The sequence below is a fragment of the Atractosteus spatula genome, chromosome 1, assembly GCF_055471065.1.
Source record: "Atractosteus spatula isolate fAtrSpa1 chromosome 1, fAtrSpa1.hap1, whole genome shotgun sequence".
In the NCBI taxonomy this organism is placed as follows: domain Eukaryota; kingdom Metazoa; phylum Chordata; class Actinopteri; order Semionotiformes; family Lepisosteidae; genus Atractosteus; species Atractosteus spatula.
The window spans coordinates 9,223,620-9,251,228 of NC_142706.1; the positions used below are offsets into that span (position 1 = coordinate 9,223,620).

At 33.7% G+C, this 27,609-nt stretch overlaps 1 protein-coding gene across 1 annotated transcript in view; it reads left to right on the forward strand.

The window, feature by feature from the left end:
• adgrl3.1 (adhesion G protein-coupled receptor L3.1) overlaps window positions 1–27,609 on the forward strand; it is a 264,360-nt gene that overhangs the window by 202,095 nt on the left and 34,656 nt on the right. Inside the window, exons 14-19 of the mRNA XM_088939011.1 lie at window positions 560–769; window positions 4,858–5,078; window positions 9,343–9,409; window positions 12,695–12,786; window positions 19,576–19,617; window positions 23,933–23,959. Coding sequence (XP_088795137.1) covers window positions 560–769; window positions 4,858–5,078; window positions 9,343–9,409; window positions 12,695–12,786; window positions 19,576–19,617; window positions 23,933–23,959 — 659 coding nt within the window. The remainder of the gene's footprint in view (window positions 1–559; window positions 770–4,857; window positions 5,079–9,342; window positions 9,410–12,694; window positions 12,787–19,575; window positions 19,618–23,932; window positions 23,960–27,609) is intronic.

A 27,609-nucleotide genomic window follows, 5' to 3' on the forward strand; every position in this document is an offset into this window, starting at 1 on the left:
TTATACTCTCATCTGTCTGTAAAATGATACTCCAAACACTCATCTATGTACATCTATCAAATTGTTGATTTTGTTCATGCTCTTTTTCTGTGCTATAGCTCTGATTGAGTTTTTTCTTTTCTTTCAGCTTTCAACTTCCCTGTCTTTCTATAAGAGAAAGTAATTTAGTTTTTATCGTTACTTACAGACTCCAAGCATTTAAGTCATAACAAGATAGAGCAATATGGTATTTGCTGTTTTATGAGTTCCTAGTTTCCCAGAATACAAACACCTGCCCAAACATTTTTAATTGACCAAAAATACTAAGCAGTTGTACTTATCAGTCATGTCAGTCATGTTTTTTTTTCATATGAGAATTGTTTATTGGAACTCATATTGAATATCCTGGTTTAGACTTCACTGTCTCTATGCTTTTGGAGGACAGTGTTTGAATGGAACATGTTCATGTGCTCTCTTACTGTACAGTACATCACCTTAGAGTTCATTGAACTGGTGATTTCAATGTGGATTCAGTGACCAAATGACCATTATTGATGTGCTTCCTTCTTGTGCTTCACAGAATACTGATCCTGTACATGACATGCTCCTGGATGTTATCACCTGGGTGGGAATACTTCTCTCTCTGGTCTGCCTGCTGATTTGCATCTTTACTTTCTGCTTCTTCCGGGGGCTTCAGAGTGACCGCAACACCATCCACAAGAACCTTTGCATCAGCCTCTTTGTTGCAGAGTTACTCTTCCTCATTGGGATAAATCGTGCTGATCAGCCGGTAAGTTTAATACATAATCCATCAACTGAAACCCATGATATACTACAGTTGATACCCTTACAATTGTACCGACTGCTAGGGATAGTGACATAAAATGATCACTGGCCTGGTCAATCTTGAAATCAGTGACATTGATTTTAAGGTGCAATATCTTCTTTTTTCGGAATTGTATTATTAACATGCAGCATATTTAAAGGCACAGCCTTCATATTGAGTGGAATGGAAATGTGATAAAAATTGTCAGCCTGATGCAGCCATATACTAAAATTGTTCACACTTGTGTAATAAAATTTGGAGTTTCTCTTTTAATAGTAATAATAAATTGCAAAAAAAAGACTTGAGACTTAAATTGTATTTTAAAACATGTTTCAGTACTCTCCTATTATAAAGCAGTATGATATTAGCTAAAAGCTTAAAATAAAAGCTTAATAAATAAAATAAAATAAAAGATAAAAGCTTAAAATATGCAAACTGAATTTCAGAAAGCATTGAACTAGTCATAATTGTTTCGGTAATTAATTGACATGAAAAATGATTTATAAGATGCAATTTTAACTAAACAATCAATTTGTTCCTTTCAAACATTGATCTGGCAGCATACTGTATATTTAAATCACAGGATCTTGTGAGAATCTAAACTTTTGAATATTATAATATACCTGATTTATCAGGGTATCAGTACATTTAAAAGGCAAAGGTAAAGGCAAAATAAGCTTATTAGCTGTGGAAAAACCATAACCCAAAGACAGAGTAGTCTTTGCTGTGTCACATTTTTTTATTCAACATACTCTTACATACTCATACTCATGTAAGGGTAATATGAAAGAAAACATCCTTGTCAACATCAGTGATTATACAGATGTTCTCAGAACGTCTGTTATGAAACTTATTCGTGTCCTCATATATTTATGGCATCTGTGTAGAATAAATACTTGACAATTTCCTGTTTATTCAGTGTAATCAATGCTTTCTTGATATAAGTGATACTTAACGACCAATTTCATGCCATACAGTATATTGCACTGCCCCACAGTAAATGAATGCCCTGTCTATAAAAGAAATAACAGAAAGGATACAAAACTGGTTTAGAGTGTGTTCTTGAGAATTATCTACCAATACTCAGGTTGATATTCCCAGGAGAATCATTGACCCTGTCCGGTTCAAATGTTCTTCTGTTTTATTCTCTTTCTCCCTGACCTCATAACATGTAATACTCAAATTTATTCTCGGGGAAGGTAAAGTGACACAGATTGTAATTGGTGAGACAGGACTGTTTCAACAAGAGTGTATTTGTTGATTGTTGATTCTGCCAGAGGGATAATATTTCATTTTGGAATAGTATTTATTGACAATCTAAATAGCTAATTACAAGTTGTTTGAATAATTAAGACGCATGGTGATGCTTTTCTACCATCAAGCCAAATGCCTTTTAATGGATGTGTTGATTAAATTACAGAGAGAATATTGCCCCTGGAACGTAGATAGACACTCTCAGAACTATAAAGCAAATGACAGATTGTGTAACAGCTAATCCCAGCGTTATTCTTCACAAAGTATTTACCTACATTTTTTTCATATACTAGTTATGTTTTTTATGTATGGAAGCATATTTATTGCAAATATAGGCTTCCTAGAGAGGTCACTGTATGTTTGAACAATGAAGAAGCAATTACAATTCAGTCAAATTTCTTGTGCTGGTTGTCATGCTGTAATGGGTATCACATTTCCCTTTGATTATGAAGAGCTCAGTCTATCACTGGAAATCACCTTGGGCTATATAGAGCAGATCTAAACAGTTCACTACACATCACATCTACCCATCTAAATACCAGCAAATTATGAAAACATAATGGCATTCTTTTTAAAATAAAACATAAATCATGTTGTATCAATCAAAGCACCAAAAGGAGACAAAATAGGCATAAGATCAAAGTTATTGTTGTTAGATCTACATTCCCAATTTTTGCTTAAATGTTCTGTAGCCTAGTTTTGTAAGCAAATCTGATGTTTTATCTAATTGATTAACCAATTTGAAACTGTGAGTCTATCATTCTTACTTTGTACCAATTCCTTGTGGACTTTCTGTAACAACTGTCTTGTTATATACGACACACTCTCTGAAGGTAGCTTTGCTTATTATGCACACTACTTAAAACAATAAATACATTTTAACTCTGAAATGTATACTTTCTTACACTTTGTGTAGATTTTATAAGAGGCTGAGATTTTAGCTGCAATGTTTTTATAGTAAGAGGTTTTCTTTACACCTAGTGCTGCTGCTACCTAAACAATATCTAGAGCAGAACTTTTACTAACTTAACCCCACAAAAATAAATATCTTGCATTTACAACAGAGGTTTGCATATTTGGTAGCCTAGATCTAAATCTTTAGAGCACAACCCCATGGGCAGGAATTATTAACCCTGTAGTTTGATCAGATAACTTATTTATATTGTCTATTTTTACCTCTATTTTATAATACAAATATGTATTATATTCCTTGTGTTCTTGCTTTGAATCAGAAATTAAATAAATGTAGAATCCAAAGGACACAAAATATGTTTATGTTATCATATGCTTGTCAGGTCCTCTATAGACTTAGAAGACTGGTACTTCTGGTTGGTCATAATATATATATTTTATTTGATGTTGAACTTGTTTTTTTGCTGGGATATTCATAAATTTAAGAATATATTTGCAATCATGTACATTTTAGAGATTATAGTTTCCAATAGCTGTTTTTTAACACTAGTAATTTAAATTCAAAGAATGTTTGTGAGACAGTGAAGTAATTTCTAATGTAATAAAATCCCAAATGTTCATGTACACTAATGTGCAAATTTACTAAACTATCAAGAGTTCTCCTTGACCTCTACAAAAACATATATATATACAGTATACACTGTCAAATGGGAATTAATAATTAACATTTAGAAATTTGACTTTCAAATTTGTAAGTTCACTTGGAATCATTATTTTTTTTCCCAGGAGGAACAGCAAGCTGGACTAAAATACTTAATTGATCTGATTTAAATTGATCTTTATTGTATGATGAGCAGCAGCAACATGTATATGTACTCTTTCCTGTTTTTTAAAATATTTTATTTTAAAATATTAAAGTCATCATTATATCCAAATTAAACTAAAACTGTTTATATGTCATTGTGGAAATATATGGGGTCTTATATGATTCTTCAAAAAGATTTATTAATTTTTTAATACTTTTGTTTAGTAGTTTTTATAGGCATCAGTCTCTTTCTGATACAATTTTAAATTGTGTTAATTGAAAATATTGTTGCGTTTAAGAAGTGACAAATACTTAACAAGTAATTCTGAGACATGGTATTCTGTCTTTTATACATTTGACTTATGTTTGATTGAAAGCTTTATCAGGGGTTTGACCTTCCTCCCTCTTAATAATATTGAATACAATGTTGTGAAAATATGCATATATCTGTTCATAAGAGTGAATACAACATGAAAGCCTGTCACATATATCAGAATACCCCAGGTTCAGATATGACACTCTAAATTACAAACTGCATTCTTAAGTGTTTTATGTAATTATTCCACAAGGCATAGAGAGCATTGAAAGAAAAAATGACAGGTGCAGTAAAAGCCATTTTAGTACAAGGAAAATTGCTACATGTCTCGTAAATAAGCAGTGAAATTCTATGAAATAATCATTGTCTTTAAATACAGTTACAGCAGTGAAATTGTCGTTTTTTTTAGAAGTTGTTGCAAGATCATAATAGAGTTATGCAGAATACCTTATTCAAATACATTTTTGATGATGGTCTAGCAGTGAAGGAGTTGATTAATCTTTTATTCCACCAAAGCAACAGGTCCCCCATGACACTGCCATGGGCAAGCCCTGTCTCATTATTTCTGGATTCTGAATAACACTATTAGTAAAAAAAAAGATCTGACTAGAAGAGGGGATCAGAGTAGTTTTTTTTACTCTACATTTTGGAAGTAGAAGAGGCTGTAAAAAGTGTGTCTGATGAATTTTGATAGAACTCCCCTAACCCCTTCCAAAAAACAGAACACAAAATTAACACACCTGTTCCATGTTGTTGTAACCCCAGATTGCCTGTGCTGTCTTCGCGGCTCTACTGCACTTCTTCTTTCTGGCGGCTTTCACATGGATGTTCCTCGAGGGTGTCCAGCTCTACATCATGCTGGTGGAGGTGTTTGAGAGTGAGCACTCCCGTAGAAAATACTTCTATCTGGTGGGCTATGGAGTGCCTGCACTGATTGTGGCTGTGTCTGCAGCTGTAGATTACAGAAGCTATGGGACGGACAGAGTGTGAGTACCTGCATATGTATCTAAGTAATACAGTACTTTTTCATAATCCATTCTGTGCATTCATTAATTTTACCTATAGTTATAAATTGCGCAAAAACCTAATTGCGCAGGTATACCTATGCAGTTATGGTGTTCTTTAGGTAAGAAATCATTTCTGTGAAAACAAGGCAGATAACTGAGTTTAAATTTAAGAGATCTTACATGAAAATCTAAAAAATGTAAACTATATTATATTGTGGCTCACTCCTTTAAAAAAAGTGATGGTCGCCTGGATTTTTTGTTCTTGTGAGCTATAATTGGAAAAGGCTTCACCCTGTTACATTTATTACAATTTCATTATATCCATTTCATTATATCCTTTACTTTTCCATTCAGAAGTTCAAAAATTGCTTTAACAGTTCTCCACAATGTGAAATGTTTGATGTATTCATGCAGTTACTTCAAGAAAAATGGGAAATTATCACACACAAAAAATAAATATCAAGGCCTCAGAGGATTTCTCTTTAATATTCACAAAGATACAGAGCTCCTGTTGTCATATACTGTATAAAAGCAACAGTTGTTTCTGGTAGTTTCGGCATTCTTTCCATCATCTGTATCTAAAGTCTTTTCATGAAAAGGCCAAGACTTATAATTTTACTCAAACCACAGGATAATGCTAATATTTCTGCTGGAAGTGAAAATGGCAGAAAACAAAACCAAAGATTCAGAAGATTAATAAATACTGTTTTAAACATCTTGCCATAAAAGATATTAATGTAAGCCTATAATTTTTGCTTTGCAATGTTTAAAAATACATGCCATGCAAAGACGTGGATACATTTCAGTGTTACATTTTTAAGTTTAAGATTTTACTGAAGCACAAGGTAATTACATCTGCAATCTATAACAAACCTAATTACAAATGTAATCTGTAAAAAAGCTAATTACTACTGTTATCAGTCATTTTACTACTCTGTGCTGCTATTGTCAGATCCTCCTGTTTTACTGTGAAATTTTCTTACTGTTACTACTCAGTCTAAGAATAGGCATTAAAATAAAAACAGTTTGTTTTTTTCTCATGTGTATCAAGATAACAATAATAATATTCAGCAGTAGCAATGAACCAGTGAATACAGTGATTTCAGCTGTATTAATAATCTCCAGGAAAAAGAGAGATATTCATTTTTCACTTGAAACATAAGAGGGGTCTTCATTAGAGGATCTTGAAATAATGAAAATTAGCATCAGCATTTTGCTTCAAAGATGTTTATCGTGTGTGTCAACCCCCCTAAACAACACATTAACCCGCATGCCTTGAAGTGTGAAAATGATAGTTCTGTTTGATAGATGATGTGATATCCACTGGGATCCCAATTCAGTATCATCTGAATAATTAAACAAGTGCCAGTGATGTAACAATTACAGAAAGGTGTGAAGAATGTAAATGGTAACAGTACTAATAAAGGAAGGTATTCCACATTAAACATTTCTAACATTAGTATCACAACAATTACTAGATAAGAGTACCAGTTTGTTGTCTCTGTTATCAAAAGGTATTAAAATTAAACTCAATTATTTATACAGTGATAATTAGAAACAAAATCAACATATGCAAGAAATATTTTTGTTTTCCTAAATTACCACAACCCAAAATTATACCATTAATTAAACATACAAAATAGCAATGAGGGCACCTTAAAAATAAAACTATTTCTGCATAAACTGTCTCTGTCATCCAAAGTAGTCTTGATGATTCCTCAGAGACAATGAGGATAAATAAATTTAGCTTTACATGTTCCACATGCTAGAAGAAACAGAAATGATTGAGGTGGGGTGGTACAAAATTTTTCAATTCCTCAAAATGCATTGTTATTTTCATGAGAAAATAATTTATATTTTTCCCTTAAATTAATGACTTCAAATATATATGACCTTAAAAATAGTCTTGCTTTATAATTTCACAGTATCTTTTCTGCAAATTTGGAAGCTATTTGTTTTGTTGTCCAGCATTAGGTTAATTCATGAATGCGCAAGCTATTATAAATCAATGTCATCTAGTTGGACTCATTGTCTCCTTATGCATATTAAGGAAGCAGCATGAAGTGGACTCTGGTTTGGGGGGTCATGGGTTCATATCCAGGTGAGATGCTGCTAATGTACCCTTGAGCAAGGTACTTTACTCATATTGCTCTAGTAAATTCTCAGCTGCATAAGGTAATCCTTATCAATGTGAATTTGTTGTTGATGGACTTAATTTTGAGAAAATTGAGTCAAAAGAATACAGAGAAACACATATTATGAATGAGATCTACTCTTTACAGGAATTTAAAGTTGCCTTAGAGTCCTAACAAATGCAGAAACTGCCATTGAGCAAATTTACTACATCGGTATCACAAAGAAGTCACTACACAATGAATTTTCAGACATGAAGTATTCAAATTGGTATTTTACAGTATGAAAAATAATAAAAAGAATAAATATATACAGTATGTTTCAATAACTCCTCTTATTTATTTCCTATTAAGAGAATCAGGTATACTGCATACTGTACACGTGCCCCTTTTCAAGAAACAAGAAACAAATTTCAAGAAACAAATCACACAGAGGACAAAGACTAAACCGTTGACTAGATTTTCTTCTCCTTCTGAAAATGGCGTAGGTAAAAATGCTACTGTAACATGAAAGGATAATGTGCATGTAAAACAGACCAAAAACACAAATGATAGCAGGGACATTCTAATCTTGTAGTCTTATCCTATCAGATTGTATAAAATAATCTAAGCTGGTCCTGGTTAGTATTGGAATGATAATCCTCCATGGACAGAGAATGGACAAAATCATGTTGCCTCTGCAATTGATGTTGGTGGGCCAGTAGGTAGAATTATTCCGCCTGGTCCAGAATTTCCAAACCAGTGCAGCATAAGATGACCATCTTATCATTAAAGATCCACTTTTTGAATGACTAGAGTTGTGCTTCTCATGAATGCTTCTCATCCTTACTAAAGCAAAATAAACACTGTGACTAAAGCCAAATGCAAGAATTTGGTAGTTATTATAATATTTAATTATGCACATATATCTGTTCTTTAGAATGAAAAACTGCCTGACGATCATACTTCTTATTTAACTGCTACACTGAAAAAGGCATATTTGGCTTAATCCATGAAAGTTACGAACTCCAATAACTTAAACAATACCAACAAGCTTCAAACTTAAAACTCATCTAATCTATTCAGCTCCATGACAGCAAGAAAATAATTCTGCAAAAATGAGAAATATCTCTCTTGTAGTGTTTCTCTCAAATAGGAATAATGAGAAAATGCTGTTTAAATAATAGAAATATGTTTCATTAATCTGTTCATGTTCCTTTTGAGGGGAAAAAGGACATTTTGGAGATGTTGAATGTAATTCAGCTAATGATTAGCGTTTATAAATTAAATCTAGATGATCTTCTCAGGAAAAAACATGTATGCAAAAGTAAAATGACATATTACTTTAATTTAACACATTTCATACAAAGTCTACCTAAATTTATATTAAATTATATTTAATATTGTGTCACTTTCATTTTGTCTTTCTGTCACCCTAAATGACAAAAGAATAGGAGTGTAATTTTCCAGAGGCCAAAAATGGAGGCCTATTTAATGTTCTGGAAATTAACCGATTAATAATTTAGCTATAGGTCATGAATCAACTTCATGTTTGGTGTTCCAGAGCATTTGCAACCCTAGTAACATTAGCAGTAACAATGTGTTTTAAGCTCGAAATAGGTAAGGCTAGATCTGCTTAATTAGGCAACAGTCTAAGGTTATGAGTCTTACATTTCTTAAAATCTTGAGTCATTCCCCACTGTAACTAGAACATTTCTACTTTGTGAATCCATGTCCTCTCTGCTGACAAGTGACAGGCAAGTTGCCCTGCCACATAATTGGAAGGAAAAGCATGGCTTGGGAAATATTTAATACCCTTACCTCTTTTTTGTACACACACTGTATATATATAAGCACACACATTACAGTTGAAGGATATTTGAGAAAGTTGGCTAGGTGCCATTTATTTTTCTCCCCATTGCCACCACGAGAGGTAATTATCTTACTCCATCAATAGTGCTGTCAGAAAATGGACCCATAATTCAGCATTTAAATGAACAAGCAATGTAATATTTCCCAGCTCCCGGTGGAATGTTTTGAAGTGTCCATTTCTCTCTGTCATGGTCTCAGTGTTGATGTATTTCCTGTGCTGTAGCGCTTGAAAACCTTCTATCCCTTGTGTTTCATTACAGATGTTGGCTCAGACTTGACACCTACTTCATCTGGAGCTTCATAGGTCCAGCAACCTTGATAATTATGGTAAGCAACCCCTAATTAACCCCTTCTACCTCCCAGAGCACAGCCTGAATGATCAATTGAATAGCCAATCTGTTTCTTGAATTGCTCACTTTCATATTGTAAATCTGCTTTCTTGACCCATTTATCACCAGACACTATGAGCTCCTTGTTAAATGTAGGCTTTTTGCAGTTTTACTGCACAGTTGTAAGAACATCTTCAGTCACATTACACATGAATGCTTCTTAGTATTCACTTTAGAAGTAATCTCCTTGACAGAAGTGATTGATTCAAGTTTTCACTTTTTTCACAGATTTAACCAGCATGAGGGCTTCTGTGTGTTACTGTGTGAATATTTTTTTTACATTTAAAACTAAACATAAAGAAAACACTTTGAGTATTTGATATACAAACTTAATTATTTTCTAAAAGTATGTGCATAGAATTTATTCATTTTTTTCTAAATTGAATCAGTAATATTATGATTGCCATCTTAAAAACATTTAATAGTTTGCCTTTTTTGGAGGTTGAAGTTCAGTACCATACTTGAAGTTCTAGTAATAGGCATTACCTTAGGGCCCTAAAATACCATTATAAACCTGAGCCTTTTAATTCATACTAATTGGAAAATTAAAATAATGGTCTTTTAAGATGCTATTTCAAAATTGGTAAAAAAAAACATTATCTCAAAAAAGAAATTATTGTGGTTATTCAGTGTTTGTGAAAAGGCACATCTATATCAGTAACTTGCAAAACCTTTGGTAATGGTTAGGACCAGGGTTATTTAGCATTCCTCATTATGTAAAAAATTGACAATCTAAAAGTGTCACTTTATGAAGAAATTAATATTGTATGTGACAATGGATAGAAAACTATGTATTTGGTTAAGTACAATAAAATCAGTTGGCAAGCTCTGTTTCAATGCTATTGAATCACATTCAGTCTGCTTTAAAAACCAAGGCTTCTTTGAATACCTTAGCCATACTATTCTAAAGGTCTTTGTAACACCTTTTTTGCTGTATTAGTATCCATTTGTTTAAAGTAATATTCAGGGTGACTTCTGTCTCTCTGCATTAGGAATGAGCACAAATATGATTTTCAATATTTGAAGAAAGAATCAGTAATACAGAGTGCTACAACATCTTTGAACTGTTATTATGGAGCCAAGCAACACAGTTGCTGGATTCCTGTTGCTATTGTTCAAACTATCAGGGGGCAAAACTATGAAGCTTGTATAGATTATTAAGAAATCTAAACTCCAGTTGGAACTCCAGTTTTAAAGTTTGGCAGCCACATTAGATTTTTGTGTGAGGAATGTGAGGAATTTAAAAATGTTGTTTTCTGTAAAGAACCTTCATAGGGGACTAAAATTTGATGGGCATTGTTATGCCATGTCTGTGGTAAAAGCTCTTGTCCATGTCAATGTAATTGGTCACATGGTTAAGTTGCCATGTTAGTTTTGTCAAAAACACACAAAGAATGGCTTCTCTAATGAAACTGTGGGGCTGAACAAAGCAAGATCAACAAATTAGGTAATATTGTCTGTCAAAAGTATATTCATGTCAAGCTGCCATCTTAAATAAAATGGCTGTCATGAGCCAATCCAAAGAATGGTGTATTTCATTTATACTGTATATAATGAATTGCATTTAATCTTGTTGGTAAAGTGTGCCTGTATATAAGATTCATGAGATGCAACAACTTCATAGTCCCAAAGCTCACATGGATCTGCAGTGAACTGGCCAGTCACGCTGTTTAATCACATATAGATGCAGCCACTTAGAATGCATGAGGTGTCAGTTGGTAGGCAATGCGGTATCTTGGGGATCACTTTGTTTTTGACATTTTTAATTGTTTGAATAGTCTGATGCAGGACTGCACTACTCTGTAAACCTGCCAGGTGGTGCAGTGAATTCTTATAGTACCTAAGCTGCATGTGGTTGTCATAAAAATCAGTAGACAACCTTCTCTAGACAGAATAAATAGAGCACTGGACAACAAGAAAGACAGGTGTTTACAACACAAACCTTCACTTCAGATTCGTGTCTGTTGTGAACTATAATTCCTGTCACCTGGATCAAATGAAAACATAACTTATAATTTCATAAAGAGGGCAGATAGGGTCATATTTATCATGAAACAGAAATAGGAATCTTAATGATGTGCATTAATCAAAAATTACCTTCTGTGCGACCTCTGCACTTTCCTAAAGGTCATATGCAAATTATTTTTACAACCTCATACAAACTGTGCCTATAGTATGTTCATGGATAAAGTGGAATAAGTATTGGAAACCATATGTGCTCTATTATTCATCACCTTTCACCTCTCTTTAAGGTCAAATATAAAAATGTTAAAAATAGATGGCCATTAAATAATCACTACTTACAGTTATATTTATTTTCAAGACTAATTTATACTGACATTTTGAAAAAAAATATTTTCTGTATAGAGCAAAATGTGCTGTTATACTACTAAGGGCTGGCAGAATTCATGTTATATACAGTAGACCACTGAAAATACATAAATGCAAATCAAATAAATCATTATCTTTCAAATTCAAAATATTTATTTTCTTTTTAAAATATGCAATAAGTTAAATATGCAACTAAGCATTGACAGCATTTACACAAAGGCTTAACAATAATTACTAAATAATCAGTTTTTTTGGCAAAGATATACAATTAATAATATTGAAAGTACTATATTACAGATTAGTTATATTACAGTTCAGATTTGTTGATTATAATGTTAAGGAAATACAGCAGGTAGACATAGCCTTCAGAAAAACTGAATACCATGTAGAAGTATATTTCGATTGTAATAATGATACAATTTTATTTCTAAGCTCTTTACAAGAAATGTAGAGTGCTCAAAGAGAACTTTGAAAAAATCTGCATGAACAAGGAATGTGGACCATGCACCTCTGGATTAAAAACTGAGTTAATGGGGCTCTAATTGTTATGATTAATATTATTACATTTCAAATAATCTATGGAGAGCCCTTATGTTTAGATTGTCAGTCAGGTTGCTCCATGAGTGGACTGGGATTCCCACATATTGAGTTTTCAAAAAGTGATGGAATACAACTGTCTGCTTAAAAGATGCTGATGCTCTTTGATCACTGGACTGTTTTCATTTCATAGCTGTAAAACTAAATAATCCAAGTCCCTTCATTGTAAGGTAGACACAGAATGATATCTAATTTCCCAGACGACCCTTATCATGTCAATGCTTTTATCAGAAAGTGATGAATGAAAATAAGCTTCAAAAATGGGCTTTATAAAATTCTCATTTGTGTGTTCCAGCTCAATGTAATCTTCCTTGGAATTGCACTCTACAAAATGTTCCATCACACAGCAATTCTCAAACCAGATTCAGGCTGCCTGGACAACATAAAGTAAGTCTTTAATTTTTTTTCACTTTCTTTCATCGTGATATTTTGCTACTTTCATTTGGTTTTGTTTATTTGTTTGAACTTTGTGATGGTACAGTATGTGTGGTTTTCTGGGTTTCTCACTTATCTGTGTGCGCTCATGAAACTGGTTGTTATTTAAACAGTTCATTCCCATGTGTTTTGGACAAAGTGGTCCTTAGGCCTAATAAGCTCTTCGGTTTAAGTTTGTGTTTTTGCAAATTGTTGGTGCATTTTATAGATTGTCTGCTCTGAGTGGCTTAGAAAGCGTATCCAAGAAATAGCCTTTCAATTTTTTCTCTAAAAAGATTTTCTTTCTAAAATTGATAAAGTTAACAAGCCAATAGAATTAATGAAGTGGGAAAATAGTTGCCAGAATAAAAAGAAAGACAGTAGTTTTGCATATACAGTAGCTTTATTTTTAGTTTAGGAGCATCTGTAATTAGAAAAGAGTAATGTTGTTTCAGAAAGGATACTATATCAGAATTTACAAAAAAACAAAGAATTAAATACAAAATAAGGTGTGTTATTTTGTGTTTTGGCAATATCTTCGCTTGATAATAGTTTGCAAATTCCCCTAAAGTCTTAAGGAAGGGAGTTAGAAAACAGGTAGTGCTAAAGAACAGTATGCTGGTGATAAAGTGCTATCTCCTGAAGACATGCAATTTAACTTTTTTCACACTGGTGTGGAATAGCACCATAATTTTGAAGTAAAATGAATCTGCTAATAAGATTAAACTGAAAAATGCTTTTGGTGTGATTAAATGTTTCCCCAGACCAAATCATTACTCACAAGGAAGGTTCAAAATGTCCTAAGAAAGATTCCACCCCATCTACATAAACTATATGGGAATAATACATTTCTTGTTAGAATTTAAGTAAATATGGCCTTCCCTAATTAGATAAATGAAGTTTTTATCAAATAAGATCACCTGCCATCCAGCCCAGTGCATGGACGGGAAAAAATCTACCAAGATATCCAACCAAGATTATACCAACGAGTCCATTTAATGTTTTTGCCCTCAGAGAAAAAATATAAGATCAAAAATGATTCATGATTCAATTAAAACATTTACATCTTACTCTGGAGTGTTTCAAATAACTAAATTTAGCTCATCTGGTGAAGTAATTTCCCAGTCTCCCATCTGCTCCATATGCCAGTGCTTCATTCTATCCATTTTTCTTTCACTTATATAGATAGATAGATAAGACTTTATTGATCCCAAAGGGAAATTGATGTGTTACATCAAGTTTATATATATCAAGTTTTCTAATCCTTTCTGAGGACAAGAAATCCCATAGTATGATGCAGACACCCCTATATTTAACTGCAGCCATGGTGTTCTCTGGGTGATGTGGGGGTTTTGTGCCAGGCATAAAGCTTTGGAATTATTACAACAATTTCCAGTTTTGTCTGATCTGACCACAAAACCTTGAGTGACCACATAAAGTGATATTGTTCACTCATGGCCGTTCACTCCCATCTCAGCCTTGAACTCTGTAGCTCTTTAGCTCTTTCAAAAGATTATTTGGACTCGCAGTGGCATCCCTTTCCGGTTTCCTCCTGGCCTGGCTGCTCAGTATGGAGGGGTGGCCTGATCTAGGCAGTTTTTAGGTGGTATGATGCAACTTTGATTTCTTGATGAACGAGAAGACTGTGCTCACAGGGATATTCAGAGACTTTTCAGAGATATTTTGTACCTCCTTCCTGATCTGTGCTTTTAAATTACAGTACTTTATCTCTGATTTTTTTTCAAAGCCCCTTAGTCTTTATTTTTGAGGTAGAATAGAAATTAGCAAGGACAAGGTAAAAAAAAAAGAAATGTATTTTTTCTGCTTGGTTTATGTTTTAGCTCTTCTAGCCTATCCCCCACTTAACAGGACCCTTCTTTGTCATGGAGCACATCTGTAAAGTTTTATTGAAGAAAGAGTAATTTAAATTTGAACTTTGAAATGGTATGAAATACAGTAGATAAGGACTATTGAAGCTCTACTTATCCTTGCCTCAGATCTACAGTATATTACAAGCCTCTTTCTCATTATCTCTGCATGTATTAAATTAGAAATGCTAGTGAATACTAAACTAATAAGGGGGAGGCTATAATAAAATTGTGTAGTACACTGATTATAAGATAAACAGTTTATTTTAATAGGTGGGAGTTATGTACTCAGATACATATTTGTCTAGAACAGGGTTCTCAACCCTGTAAAAAGACCATAAGAAAAATTACAAACAGGACTGGTCATCTAGCTTGTTTGTTTTCTAGTGGCTAATTGATCTAAGGATATCATCTGGCCCTTTCTAGAAGGAAGTATCAATTTAAGTGAGATGGCTGGGTAACTAGTTCATGGCCTTCACAGCCCTATGGGTAAAAATCTACCTACTGCTCTTAGTGTAACGAACAGTTATTTCCGGACCCTATGCGGACGGCACAATCCGAAGTAGTGAGGAAACACTGGGGAAAAAGCCATGCAGGAGACGGGGCAGGAGACAGGACTGGAGACAGGGGGCGTGTCCATGGTGCGCAGGTGTACAGGGAAGGTGTGGCCGATGTAAACAATCCAAAGAATAAATCCATAGGCGAATCCAAGAAACGGGCAAAGATAAAAGAATACTTGCATTTTACTATCATATTATCATGTTTTAGTTAAATTACTAAAGTATTATTAAATATTAACAGCACCAAGGGCAAGTTAGAATAAAAGCAAATACTGTATACTGTGTGCCACACCTGAAGAAGGCTCCACGGCCGAAACGTTGTGTTCTCTTTCTCCTTTTTTTCAGCATGGAATAAACCTATTACTTGTTCCTTTGCAGCCTACTAAGAGATAAGTCTACTGTCTCTGTATGTGTAATGCAGGCATGCTTTATTTTGTTACCAACAATGATAAGAGAGGAGAAAATAAACCAACAATACTGCAACCAAGTAAATGTATGCAAACAGCATGGGAGAATAGGAAAAGTGAAGAAAAAAACAAATATATTGCTAGAAGCCTGTAGCACAGAAGAAGCTGGATGGCATAAGTGCATATAAATGAAATGGAAAGGTACAGTAGGCCAATTATCAGAAGCAATTCTAGGTCAAAAGATCAACTGAAAGGCAAAGATGTTAAGAGCAACCCATCAGAGGAAAGGCAATGAATATGACATTTACATTTCCATACATCTCATTCTTTTCTGCTATCCATATTAGTTATGTTGACATTGGACAATTGATATAATTTAGTAAAGCATCAGTTAATGTTTACATGTATGTTTAATTGACACTTTTGTATCAGTTGGTAGAAACAGAAAATATAATCCAATAAAGTTATCAATTTGGTTAAAACATTCAGTCCAAAAGATTTATTTTAAAGGTATATTAACCTTTAAGTTTAAAATGCTGAAGTATTTTGCTCTTTAATTCCAGTTAACTTGTTTTTACTTTGAGAATGTCTTAAAATGTGTTCTGAAAATTAAAAAGTCTCATAACAAGGGCATGAAATAAATGGCATGCTAAATTACTACATATTACTACATACACTTAAGTGAGTTTAGGTATCGGTTTGGGAGCTTTGGTACAAGTTACACTCAACAAGTACCAAAGTGTCTTGACATGAAAAATATTTTATATAATAAATAATCAGGGTTCCTGTGTCCCTGAGGTTAAGGTGGCTAATGTCATCCAAGGAGGAGATGGTTGCTCACAAGGGCAAGAGAAGATCTGAATGCTGTTATTCATGGTGGGACAAACAACACTGGCATAAACATGTCCAACAATAAACAAATTCAAAGACCTTGGAAAGAAACTGAAAAACAGGACTAAATCAGTGTTTTTATCTTTCTCTCACACCTGAAGAAGGCTCCACGGCCGAAACGTTGTGTTCTCTTTCTTCTTTTTTTCAGCATGGAATAAACCTATTACTTGTTCCTTTGCAGCCTACGCATGCTGACACAGCTACCCACCTGAACTATTATCTCTTAGTAGTCTAAATAGCAAGTGAGCAATGTCAGACAATATCCTTCAGGCTTCTTTATTTTTAAGACTACATCCTTGTTACATACTGTAACCCCATATTCTTTTTGCTTCATGAAGACAACGTTAAAGTGTAATGTGGACAGTAAAATATATGCCCATTAGGATATCACCTTTCCTGAAGATAATCTGAAATCCTTACCATGATCACCTCTGGAGTGATTTGAATCTTGCATTTATCCAAAAGAAATTTGTTCTGTGTTGTTTCTGCTTTTGACAGTAACACGTGCCTTCGTGTTTGTAGCACACAAAGACTCTGTACCAGATTGTAAGTTACACTGTCAACATTTTGTGCATTTTGAGTTATTTCATGATAATGTGTCCTTCAGGTTTTTGGAAACAAAGTAAAACATGGTTGTGACAGTAGGTAGGAGAGTTAGGTAGCAATATATTAGTTTCTTTTGTTCCTACCAAAAACATATATATATATTTCAAGGCAATGTTCATCTCACAATATGTTCTTTTGTAACCTCTCCAATGCTTCTGTTTAGATCCTAATATTAGTATAATATTTGTTGTTTCTACTCACTCTGTATACAGTACCATAGAGCTTTAACTCAAGCGTTAAAGCGTATTAAAGTACCATAGTCTAACTGCAAACTTTTTACTCATCAGAAATTAAATGAGCATAAGACCTTTATGATATATTATGGATTGAGTTCAGAATTAAGAGGCATGCCTGTTGAACTTTGCATTCAAATGTATTATTTAAGTTATTGAGCTATTTAGAAACTGCATATTCATGCTTTTGTTTTACGTAGCTGCATGTGGAAAATAAAATATAAGAACAATCTGTCATTTTCTCTCCATAATAAATGAAAACTAATGAGAATAGGAGTGTTTTCAGATGAAAAGTACAGTAATATAACAAAAGCAATCACATCAAGAAAGATCAATATATAATTCAGTTTTCTTTATTCGCCAACGATAAGAACAATCTCTAGCTGAATCATTCATTAGTATAGAGGGAATGTTTCAGTTTGAGAATCACAGCTTTTGCAAAAGAATAGAAAACACCCAAATTAACATTGGTCTGCACAGATTTCAGAGACAATGAACTTTTTCAGTCTTTAGATGGGGGGGGGGGGGTATTGTGTAAAGCATTCTTGCATCCTACAGAATGGTATGGGGCCCAGTGACATCACAGGGATAAACTAGGGCTCCCCAGGGATAGAGGACAGAATAGAGGTCACAGGCTTTTTTCTGTGACAGCTCTTTCTTAAGGCTGGGTAGTTTACATGCTGCTCTTTGATACTGGCAGTAAGGCCTATCAAAGCTGTCTTCAGATAACTGACAGGTGACTAGGACATTTCACAAAATATTGTGTTTAAACAGCAGTAATGGGATATTTAAAAGAAAACTTCACACAACACTACAAAGAAACTGATTTATGTGAATAAACCTTTCTGGAAGATAAAACTAGAAGGCATCATCCTTTTAAACAGCTCTTGCATGTCAATGTCTGATGATGCTAATGGTATTCTATCAGTCTAGAACATTCTTCCACCAGAATTATCAAGGGCAGATTCTTGTTGTTGTTAAGGATGCCTATTCATGCTAAGAAAATGGAGACTAAGGCCTTTTCAATTGGAAGGAGAATGCTATGTACTCCCCCTGCCATCTGCTTTACTTGCAGCTGTTTCTTGAGGTCCAGTTGAGGTCCCTACACACTCTGCACCCTCTAGTGGCAACTGAAACAACTCCACCATGTCTATTCCCTTCTGGAAAACATAAGTTAGCCCATAAATATCAGATCCTAAAGGAAAAGCTGCTAATATTAAAACAGAATTTAGATTGTTTCATATATTGACAAATCTGAAAGGTTTTCATTCTAATATTTTTTTAAGTTACCTTTTCCTTGTGTATAAAAACTGGTTATAGTGTATTTTCTGGTTATTAGTATCTGGTTAGTTTTTCACTAACCCGTTACCAGTTTTTTCAGGTTTCGGTAAAACCAGATTACTGCTGTAAATGGTATTGATGGACCACCAAGTGGTGCCAGAATTGTCAAAACAATCCTTTGGATGTGATGTTAAACCAAGGTTCTGTCTTGTTGGTCAATGAAGATATCATCTTTTTTCTTCTTTTTTTCATTGTAGTATTATAGAACTAATTTTAATTCTTAGCAACTAATAGTGATCGTATAGTTACTATATATAAGTTGCAATAGCATGGCCAAAAGTCACAGCCAAACATAGAACACTTAGAATTGGCTCAAAAGGAAGATGTTACAGCCTAACTCATACACTGAATCAGAATGTTAAAATTATTTGATCTTTAAAGTTGTGATAAAAAGGGAAAAATTCAATTTGAGGACCTATGGTTATAATGCCATACAGTACTTAGAGCAAAATCAACCTATATTGCATTTATCTGTTTATTCAGATAAAGTTTTGTTTCACGATTGTGACTTATCAGACAGACAGATGGTGCATACTGTATTTCCCTTCACAGCATAGAATTGTTTTTCCCCCTAAGCTTAGACAATTGTGTAGTTCTGGACCTTAAAAACCAAGAACCAAAACATTAAATTGAAATCATCACAATTGGAACTTAAAGAAGTTAGTTGTGATGTGAAATATTCTCTGGAAGTGGAAAAGCAATAACAACTTTAAAAAGAATTTAAAATAAATGAAAGACTGTACACTGCATTATGTATTTCCCATTGTTTTTTAAGTCTTATCCTCACCATGCTTTGATTTCCGTTTTTATGTATGTTTTGTCTTTTCTATTATATTCTTCATTTTCTTTATTTTAGCTATCGTTATTATGATGGCTGCATTAGTGTGGAATGGCACTGGTAAGAGATGAAATTTCTCCTCTGGCGGACCTTCTTTTTTTTTCAATCAAAATGTGTGCATATTGATTGAAAACACTGTTTTATGCCATTTCCCTCCCTCTCTTTTCCTGTGAACCCACTTAGAAACATCTAGTCTACTGTTTCCTGACAGTGACATTCCTGTGATTTCTTCCTTACTTGTTTGTGAAATAAGAAACATAATTTCCTTTACTGCAAGTGTTTCAGAGCAGTAGTCTTATTTTTTTTTAATTCCTTAAAATATTTAAGGTCTCCGGAAATCCCAATTTCAGTTTTCCACGTTTTTGTTCCAAGTGAAGGTCTAAACTACGTAATTCACTTAATTTTGGAAATATGTCATTAATATTTATAAAAGGATTTCCTCAAGTAATTGTTTATGTGATGATTACATGATGACAATAATACAAGGTATAGCATCTGCACAACGTTTTGAGGTTTGGAGAGAAGTACTGAATTTGCACTGTTATATAATTAAGATAATTAAAGTTAGCGAAATAGAAGAAATCATCTGAGCCTTCAGTTCTAAAACCCTGATCTAAATTATTACAGCATCATTTTTAGATATATTTAACTGTAAATTAAAAGTTAAATATATAGGGGGGAATATCCTGTCTATAGACATGTATGTACATTTCAAACATCTATCCATTTTCTAACTGTATGGATGGGACAACAAATCCATCACAGGCCAGACTCACAAACACAAACATTGGAACACACTCACTGACATCTACAACCAATTCTCCCAGAAGCTGTATATTTTTGGACTGTGGGAGGAAACTGGCTGCACCCAGAGGAAACCCACACAAACACAGAGAGAAATACAAACTCCACACAGATAGCAGCCCAGGTCCAGAATTAAACCCAGGACCTCAGTGCTATATTTAAGCAACGCTAACCACTGTGGCACCGTATCACCCACTACCAGACATGTTTCCTTTAAAACAATTATTTCTGAGTTTGTATTATTGTTTTTGTTCAGACATAGGAGGAAAAAAAACATTTTCCATGCCAATTAAAGGAATTGAATTAAAAGTTGGGACTATTTTTCACTTTTTTTTGTACTGACACGTATCTTTATATATCTCTGGTATACCCAATACTTTTGAGAGGCATCCCAAAATACATTAATTTCTTTATATGATGAGTATTTAAGGAAACTTTAAACATTTGTATTGTATTAAGATTTATTATTGATTTATTATGGACTCAAATATTTGCTTTTGCTACAAAAGATACCCTTTTTCATGTATCAGTTCAACAACATACTACATGCATAAAGTCAAAAACTATATATACCGTATACAGTAGATACAGCAAAATCTGTTTATCTAGTCTTAAATAATTGGTGTACATACTAAATAGACATAAAAAACACATCTGTGCAGAGAGATTTTTTGCCTTAATAAATAACAATTATAATTGCACAGAATCATTCAAAATTAATTTCCATTTTATTGCAGTCCATTATATTTATTTTGAGCATAAAATAGAATATTTACTCATTGCTTTCCAATTATGTGAAGTGTGAAGTTGTTTGCTCTTTACAGCAATTATTTTAAATTGTTTTTTTTTTACTGTTCTGTGGTAAAAGTTTGTAATTTTAATTAATGATGACAGTGTTTACTCCTAAAAAATGTTTACTTCTAAAAATAAAACTTCAATAAAAGTACACAAAGCATTGTTTGAAATACAGAATGAGATCATTCCAAAGTAATGTAATTTTTCATTTTTACTACAGGTTACATACAGAAATAAATTACGTTACCATTATTAGCATTTCACTGCAGCCTGTATCCTGTAGAATCTTTGCTTAATGAATATTAAGTAGATCTAAGCTAAACACTGTTTCAATGATGCTTTTGCTTTATGCAGAACCTAGGACTTTAAAAGATTTGACACTTAGGAAACTAGAAATTTTGGAACATTATTTTTCAGAGAATGTGATAGCCCTCTTTAGCAAACTAAGCAGTAGATTATCTCTCAGTGCTTTGCTGCAGAGTGTTCACAGCTGAAAGACATGACCGTTTGATACTAATCCTACAGAGCACTCTGTCATATTTTAATGAGCACTTCTGAAGTTACTTCAGTACCATCTTTTCCACAGATATTCCATCAGTTTTCTTTGTCAGTCTTACTTCCACCACTTTTTTTACCCTGTGTTACCTTTCACTTTCCCCTCTTTTCCAGAACACAATGTGAAACCAAAAACTGTAATAACAACATCAGGGCAGAAGAACATTACTAAGACATACTGTATTTGAAACCAAATCTTTGCTATTAATTTTAGAGTGATGTCTTTATTTGAGTTAAAAAGAAGTAAAATATTAAAAAATAATGGTAATAGAAATGAGTAATAATGAGTAATAAATTGCTAATGTGTCCAAAAGTTCCATTTTGATCTAAATATGTGATATACAGTATGATATGATACTTTTTGATGGAAATATTGATATACTATACCTGAAAAGAATGCTTTTAGTATTGATATTTAGACAATTCTGATCACATTTTGGAATACTTTTGAATAAATCCTTCCTTCAGTTGTGAAAGTTTGAGTACTTGGATTTTCACTTAATAAACCTTAAGGATCAGCAGCTAGGTAATTGTATTCACAGAACAGAAAATGGCAAAATGGGGCTTGACTTTAAATCACACATCAGCTGTTTAGTCTCTGGGCTGTTGATATGTGTTTTCTATTTCTTTAAGCGTTTCAGTTTTGGTTTCACAATGCACTCATGTTGATTTATTTTAGTTCAACGATCTGCTTGGCACTCTTTTTTGGCAATGTGTGTTTCTTTATCCACTGTGACTCCGCTGTCTCATCACAGTTAAATATTTCTTATTTTCATGGTTAATACATTTTCTTCCCCTGGCCCTACATTTTCTTTGACCATGCTAGAGTTATCACCTCAATTAAATACTGTCCCCACTACCCAATTACAAGACATCTGGAAGCATTACATGTAACGTTCATAACATTAATTTAATTAATCACTTCTTTTTTTTCAGCACATGACCTATTTATTTAAAATAATGAAAGTCTCACCACCTTTTATTTGAGAGCAGTTAATGATAAATGCAGATGAGAAAAAGAAAAGAGATTTTACTCTTATCAAATTAGTTGAGCATTGCTTTTCTATACATGTCATCTTTGTTATGAAATGGATTGTGAAATTGGTTTCAACCCCATCACAAGACCATGTATTTATACTATGGTTTGCATCATGTGTGGGTACATTGTAAGAGTATTTGTTTGAAGTGAGATTTGGGCTATAGCCCAGAGGTACCTGGTTCAAGTTGGTGCCAGCTGACTAGACATCCTCGTACAGCAACCTAAAACTGAATGAGTGTCACCAGGTTCTGCTGAACAGGTTGTATTCCCAAGAAGGGAATCCTTCATCTTGTGGCAGCAACATTGTCCCCAGTGGCTCACATGAAGTCTATTACTTTGCAATAATGTCAGAGGGTAGAGCTGTCTCTCCTTTCAAAAAGGGTTTAACTTTTCAGCTGGTGCAGTAAATGCTTTGTATGAAAACAGGCGGTGCTGTTCTGAATATACTGTATATATTGGCTTCATCTCTACTGACTTAATGCTCAGCAATGCACCGGATTGATTAATAATTGGTAGTTTGAGGGAAGGTACAGTATGAAACAAAATGCAATTTATCAATATCAAACAGTTTTCCAAAATAAGATACAGCAGGACAAAAATGGATTCTATTAATGATCACATAATCTTTTCTTTACGTGGTTTACTTTTTATTTCCTCAAATGCAGATTAATTTTGAAAAAATGGTATAAGCCAATTTAGGCTGTGCAGTTCCTATAAGTACAGTATTTCAATTCCAAGTGATTGACACATTTAACTTCAACTGAATCCCTGTAACCATGAATACAGTATATTTCTAAGGAATTACACAACTTATAAAGAATTCAGTTGTGCAGTTGTCACTTGTGTGACATACCTTCCCATTAGAATATGTCCTTTTAATGTGCATTGAATGTAGAATAAGAATTTTCTTTAAATAGGAAGATTGGAGATTGATTGGATGTCTGCTCCAATGTGGATACTTACAGTATAGTGGAAGGTTAGCATGACCACAAATGTTGTGAGTCTTACAGAATATCACTGTGATGAGAATTGGTCTGGATGTCATTGTTAATGCTTTATGTGTTCACATGAAAATGTGTTCTATTGCTGTAAATTTCCAAAATTTGGGTAAAGTTTTTGTTTTACTTTTCCTTTTTCTTTTCTAATATCAGTGTTCTTGTCTTTGTCTATGCGTTCTTTAAGCTATGAGGATAAAAGACCCTTCATCAAGTAAGAAAGAGCTGAGCTGTGGCTGAGTTTTATTTTTATTTTTGTTTCATCACATGTTTATAAGACCAAACAATGTATCCATGAAGACTTCTGTCATTCCCACTGAGACAGAAGAGCAAACCGTAATATATGTGTATTATTTTACTGATTAGAGATGTACTGTAGGATACATATTACATTTCTTTTTAGGAATTTAAAAAAGAAAATGGTACAGACTTGTCATTTTATTTATATTTCCAGTCTTTTCCACATTTCCAGTCTTTTCCAGTCATTTCCAGTATTTTATACTTTATTGTAAAAAGGTAATTCCACACAGTGTAATTGAAAAAGTTATGTACATGTAGTGGAGCTAGTTCGGATACGGTGACGTCAGCGCCCCCCTGCGCGTAGCAGGGACCTCAGCTGCCTGGGCTGAGGGAGGTCTCCTTTAGCTCATGCGGCTGGTTCCCCATTGCGTTACGCCGGAGACCCAGGTTCGCGACCCAGGTGCTGCGGGACGGAACAGGTGGCGGAGGGCACGAGACCGCGCGGAACCGCGATGGTCACATACAGTATCTAGAATAATATTATGCTGTATGAAAATTGTTTTATTTATAATTGTATTTCATTCTAATTTTACTTTACTGTGCCATTCCATAAGCGACACAGCCTGTAATTCATAACATGTTTTCTGAGGGATATCATATATACAAAACATACAAGTAATTACTGGACAATGTAAAGAAAAATGATGAAAACCAAAGTGTTTGCTAAAAAATGTTTAATGTCATTTTGTAATTGAAATGTTTACAGGATGCATTCAGAGAATGAATGTATAGTACTCTATAAAGTGATACTTCCACGTCAGTGGGTTGAACTCAACTGTGTTCTCAAAATTACTCTCTTTCAACTCAATATGCAGGGACAAGATGGTTCATATTCTTTATTAACTTAAAAAAGGAACACCTGAGAACCAAAGCAAAACATCCCATGTCACCACTGTCAGGATTCCCAAAGTTGGAATTCAGAGTAATTTCAATTTTGGTTCCGTAATTATTTGTTTTAGTCTTTTGCTGCAAAGCAGTTTTTTAATACAATCTAACATTTTGCAAAAGCAATGAATTACTATTTGAATATGCTATCCTGTTTAATACATTTTTCAATGTTAATGAAAGATCTAGGGGAAAATCTATTTTTAACATAGTCCCTTTTTTGCAGTGGTCACAGACTTTTTTAAACAACAGAGTAAATCAGAATTTAAAAAACATAAGGACACTTACAGAAGATAAGAGGTCATTCAGTCTGTCTAGCTCGTTTGATAGTTACTAGCTAATTGATCCAAGAATTTCATCCAGTGGTTAAAAAAACAAGTGCATTGCTTTCAATAACTTAGCTACTTAGCTCATTCCATATTCACACAACCCTATGGATAAAGAAGCACATCCTGTTCTTATTTTTAATTGTACAAAGAAATAATTTTGATCGGTGTCCCCTGTTTTGTGTTTCACTGTTCTTTCTAAAGGAGTCCGCTGTGTTGACTTTGATCAAGTCCCTTTACAATCTTCTCTTTCAAGACTAAAAGGGTTTATATAAGAACACATAAGCAGTTACAAATGAGAATATGAGAAGAGTCCATTCAGCCCACAATGTTTATACATTTTCAAAATGGAATCATGGAAAGTAAAGCAAATCATTACAAGTGATAGTGTATATCATTACCTTTTTTCCTTGTGTTTCCTTTTGCATTGATTTCATACCACATACTATGAGTTGTTAGTAATTCCCCGTTGTTGTTTCCGTGGTAACTACTTTTGACATTAAATGAAGCTTTTTAGGCAATTCAAGGCCAGATATTGCAAGACTAAGTGAAAAGAGGATGTAAATCAAGAGGAAGAAACAGAAAACATATAAGTGAATAAAGCTTCACCTCTGAGCTTCAGAGCATTGTGAAATGCTAGTTATGTTACCCACTAATCTTCTCTTTTTTTCTGATTCTTTACTTAGGATGACACAAAAATAATGTCAGAAGATATAAAAGCTATGAATGCCACAGAGAATACGATAGGGAACACACAGATCCTGTGCCTTTAAAGCCATTAAATCCAGTTGCTTAGAAGACTTGGGAAAAAAAACATTTGCTATTTCAATGCATATCAATGAATCAACCTTTAATCTACAAATCAATATGAGCTAACTGTGTAATTGCTATTAGTTTGTATTACGTGCATTTTCATTTTTCTATTTTTCTTTGTGTGACATTTTACTGTAGGAACAGTTCAAAACAGAACCGTTATATTTTTTTGACAAAACAAAAAATGTTATCAAGTCTTGGGATGTGTTTTTTTGAACATTCATTTTCTTTAGATTTATGTACATTATATTACATATTTTTGTAAACCTCAAAAAAGCATGATAATCCCTTATGATTAATTCGTGATTGGTAAACTTAGACTTTATGAAGAAACTAGGATTAGGAGAACTAAAGTCAAGATTCAAACTATTAAAATGTATCTAACATTTTTTTCACCGATAATAAAGTGAAACAATAATATCACAGTAAAGAAAAACAATATATTTTGGAGCTTATATTGTATAGATAGTTTTTGGGTGAGTCTGTGACATAATTTTACCTTTAATGCTGTGATGACACCCATGTGTATAATGTTCATGATGACACTAACAACATTGGACTCTTCACCCTTTCTAGAAACCAGACTGTATCCTGACAATCAACAAAGGCAGGTTACACCCTGGATGAGATGCCAGTCCATCACAGGGCAGACACAAACACAAACATGCACACACTCACACCGGACACTGACACAAACACTCATTCACACGAGGACTAATTTTCCCAAAAGCCAGTTAACCTAACTTTTGACTGTGGGAGGAAACACAGTGAATGCAGGGAGAACATACATATTCCATGCAGAAAACACTCCAGGACCGGAATTGAACCCGGTGCCCCAGTGCTGTGTTTATACCATAATAATATTTCAATTAATACTCACATAATTCTTTCAGACTCTTAGAGAACAAAGACAGAAATACCATACTTATGCTTTCAGTGGTGACAAAGACCTACAGTAGCAAGTAGGTGAAGCTTTTAATCTTTCATTGACACTACTTTACATGAAAGCTTGCATTGCCCACAAAATTATTTTTGTTAACTGGTCTTGATTTACTATGCCATCCAGTAATGTATGTTGACTTCTGTGTGAGCTTCTTTGTGAAAGAATAGTCTGGTTATCTCACACACTACTGTTTCATGAAGGGTTTTTGTGCTGTCTTCAAGAAAACTCTGCAGTGAAAAATCCAGTCACTAATCCACTAATAGCAAAAAAAGATGAGGACTCACACCAGTAAAAAGAAGTTAACATGTAAATGAAAATGTATGAAGTGTGTGGTTGCAGTGGAATGTGACATCGTTCTTCCACAAAAAGCTCAATCAACTCACACCTAGGTGATGGACATGGGAAATGTGGTCTCGGACATCATCCCAGAATATGCCATGCTTGATTAGGTTCAGATCTGGTGACTGGGAAGGTCAAACATGGATAATATCAGCTAATGAAACAGAGCTTAGCAGTGATGCTCATGAAACCATTGAGTGACCACACTTGTACACACTTTTTTATGTTATCCCTACCATAAAATTAAGTAAATGGAAA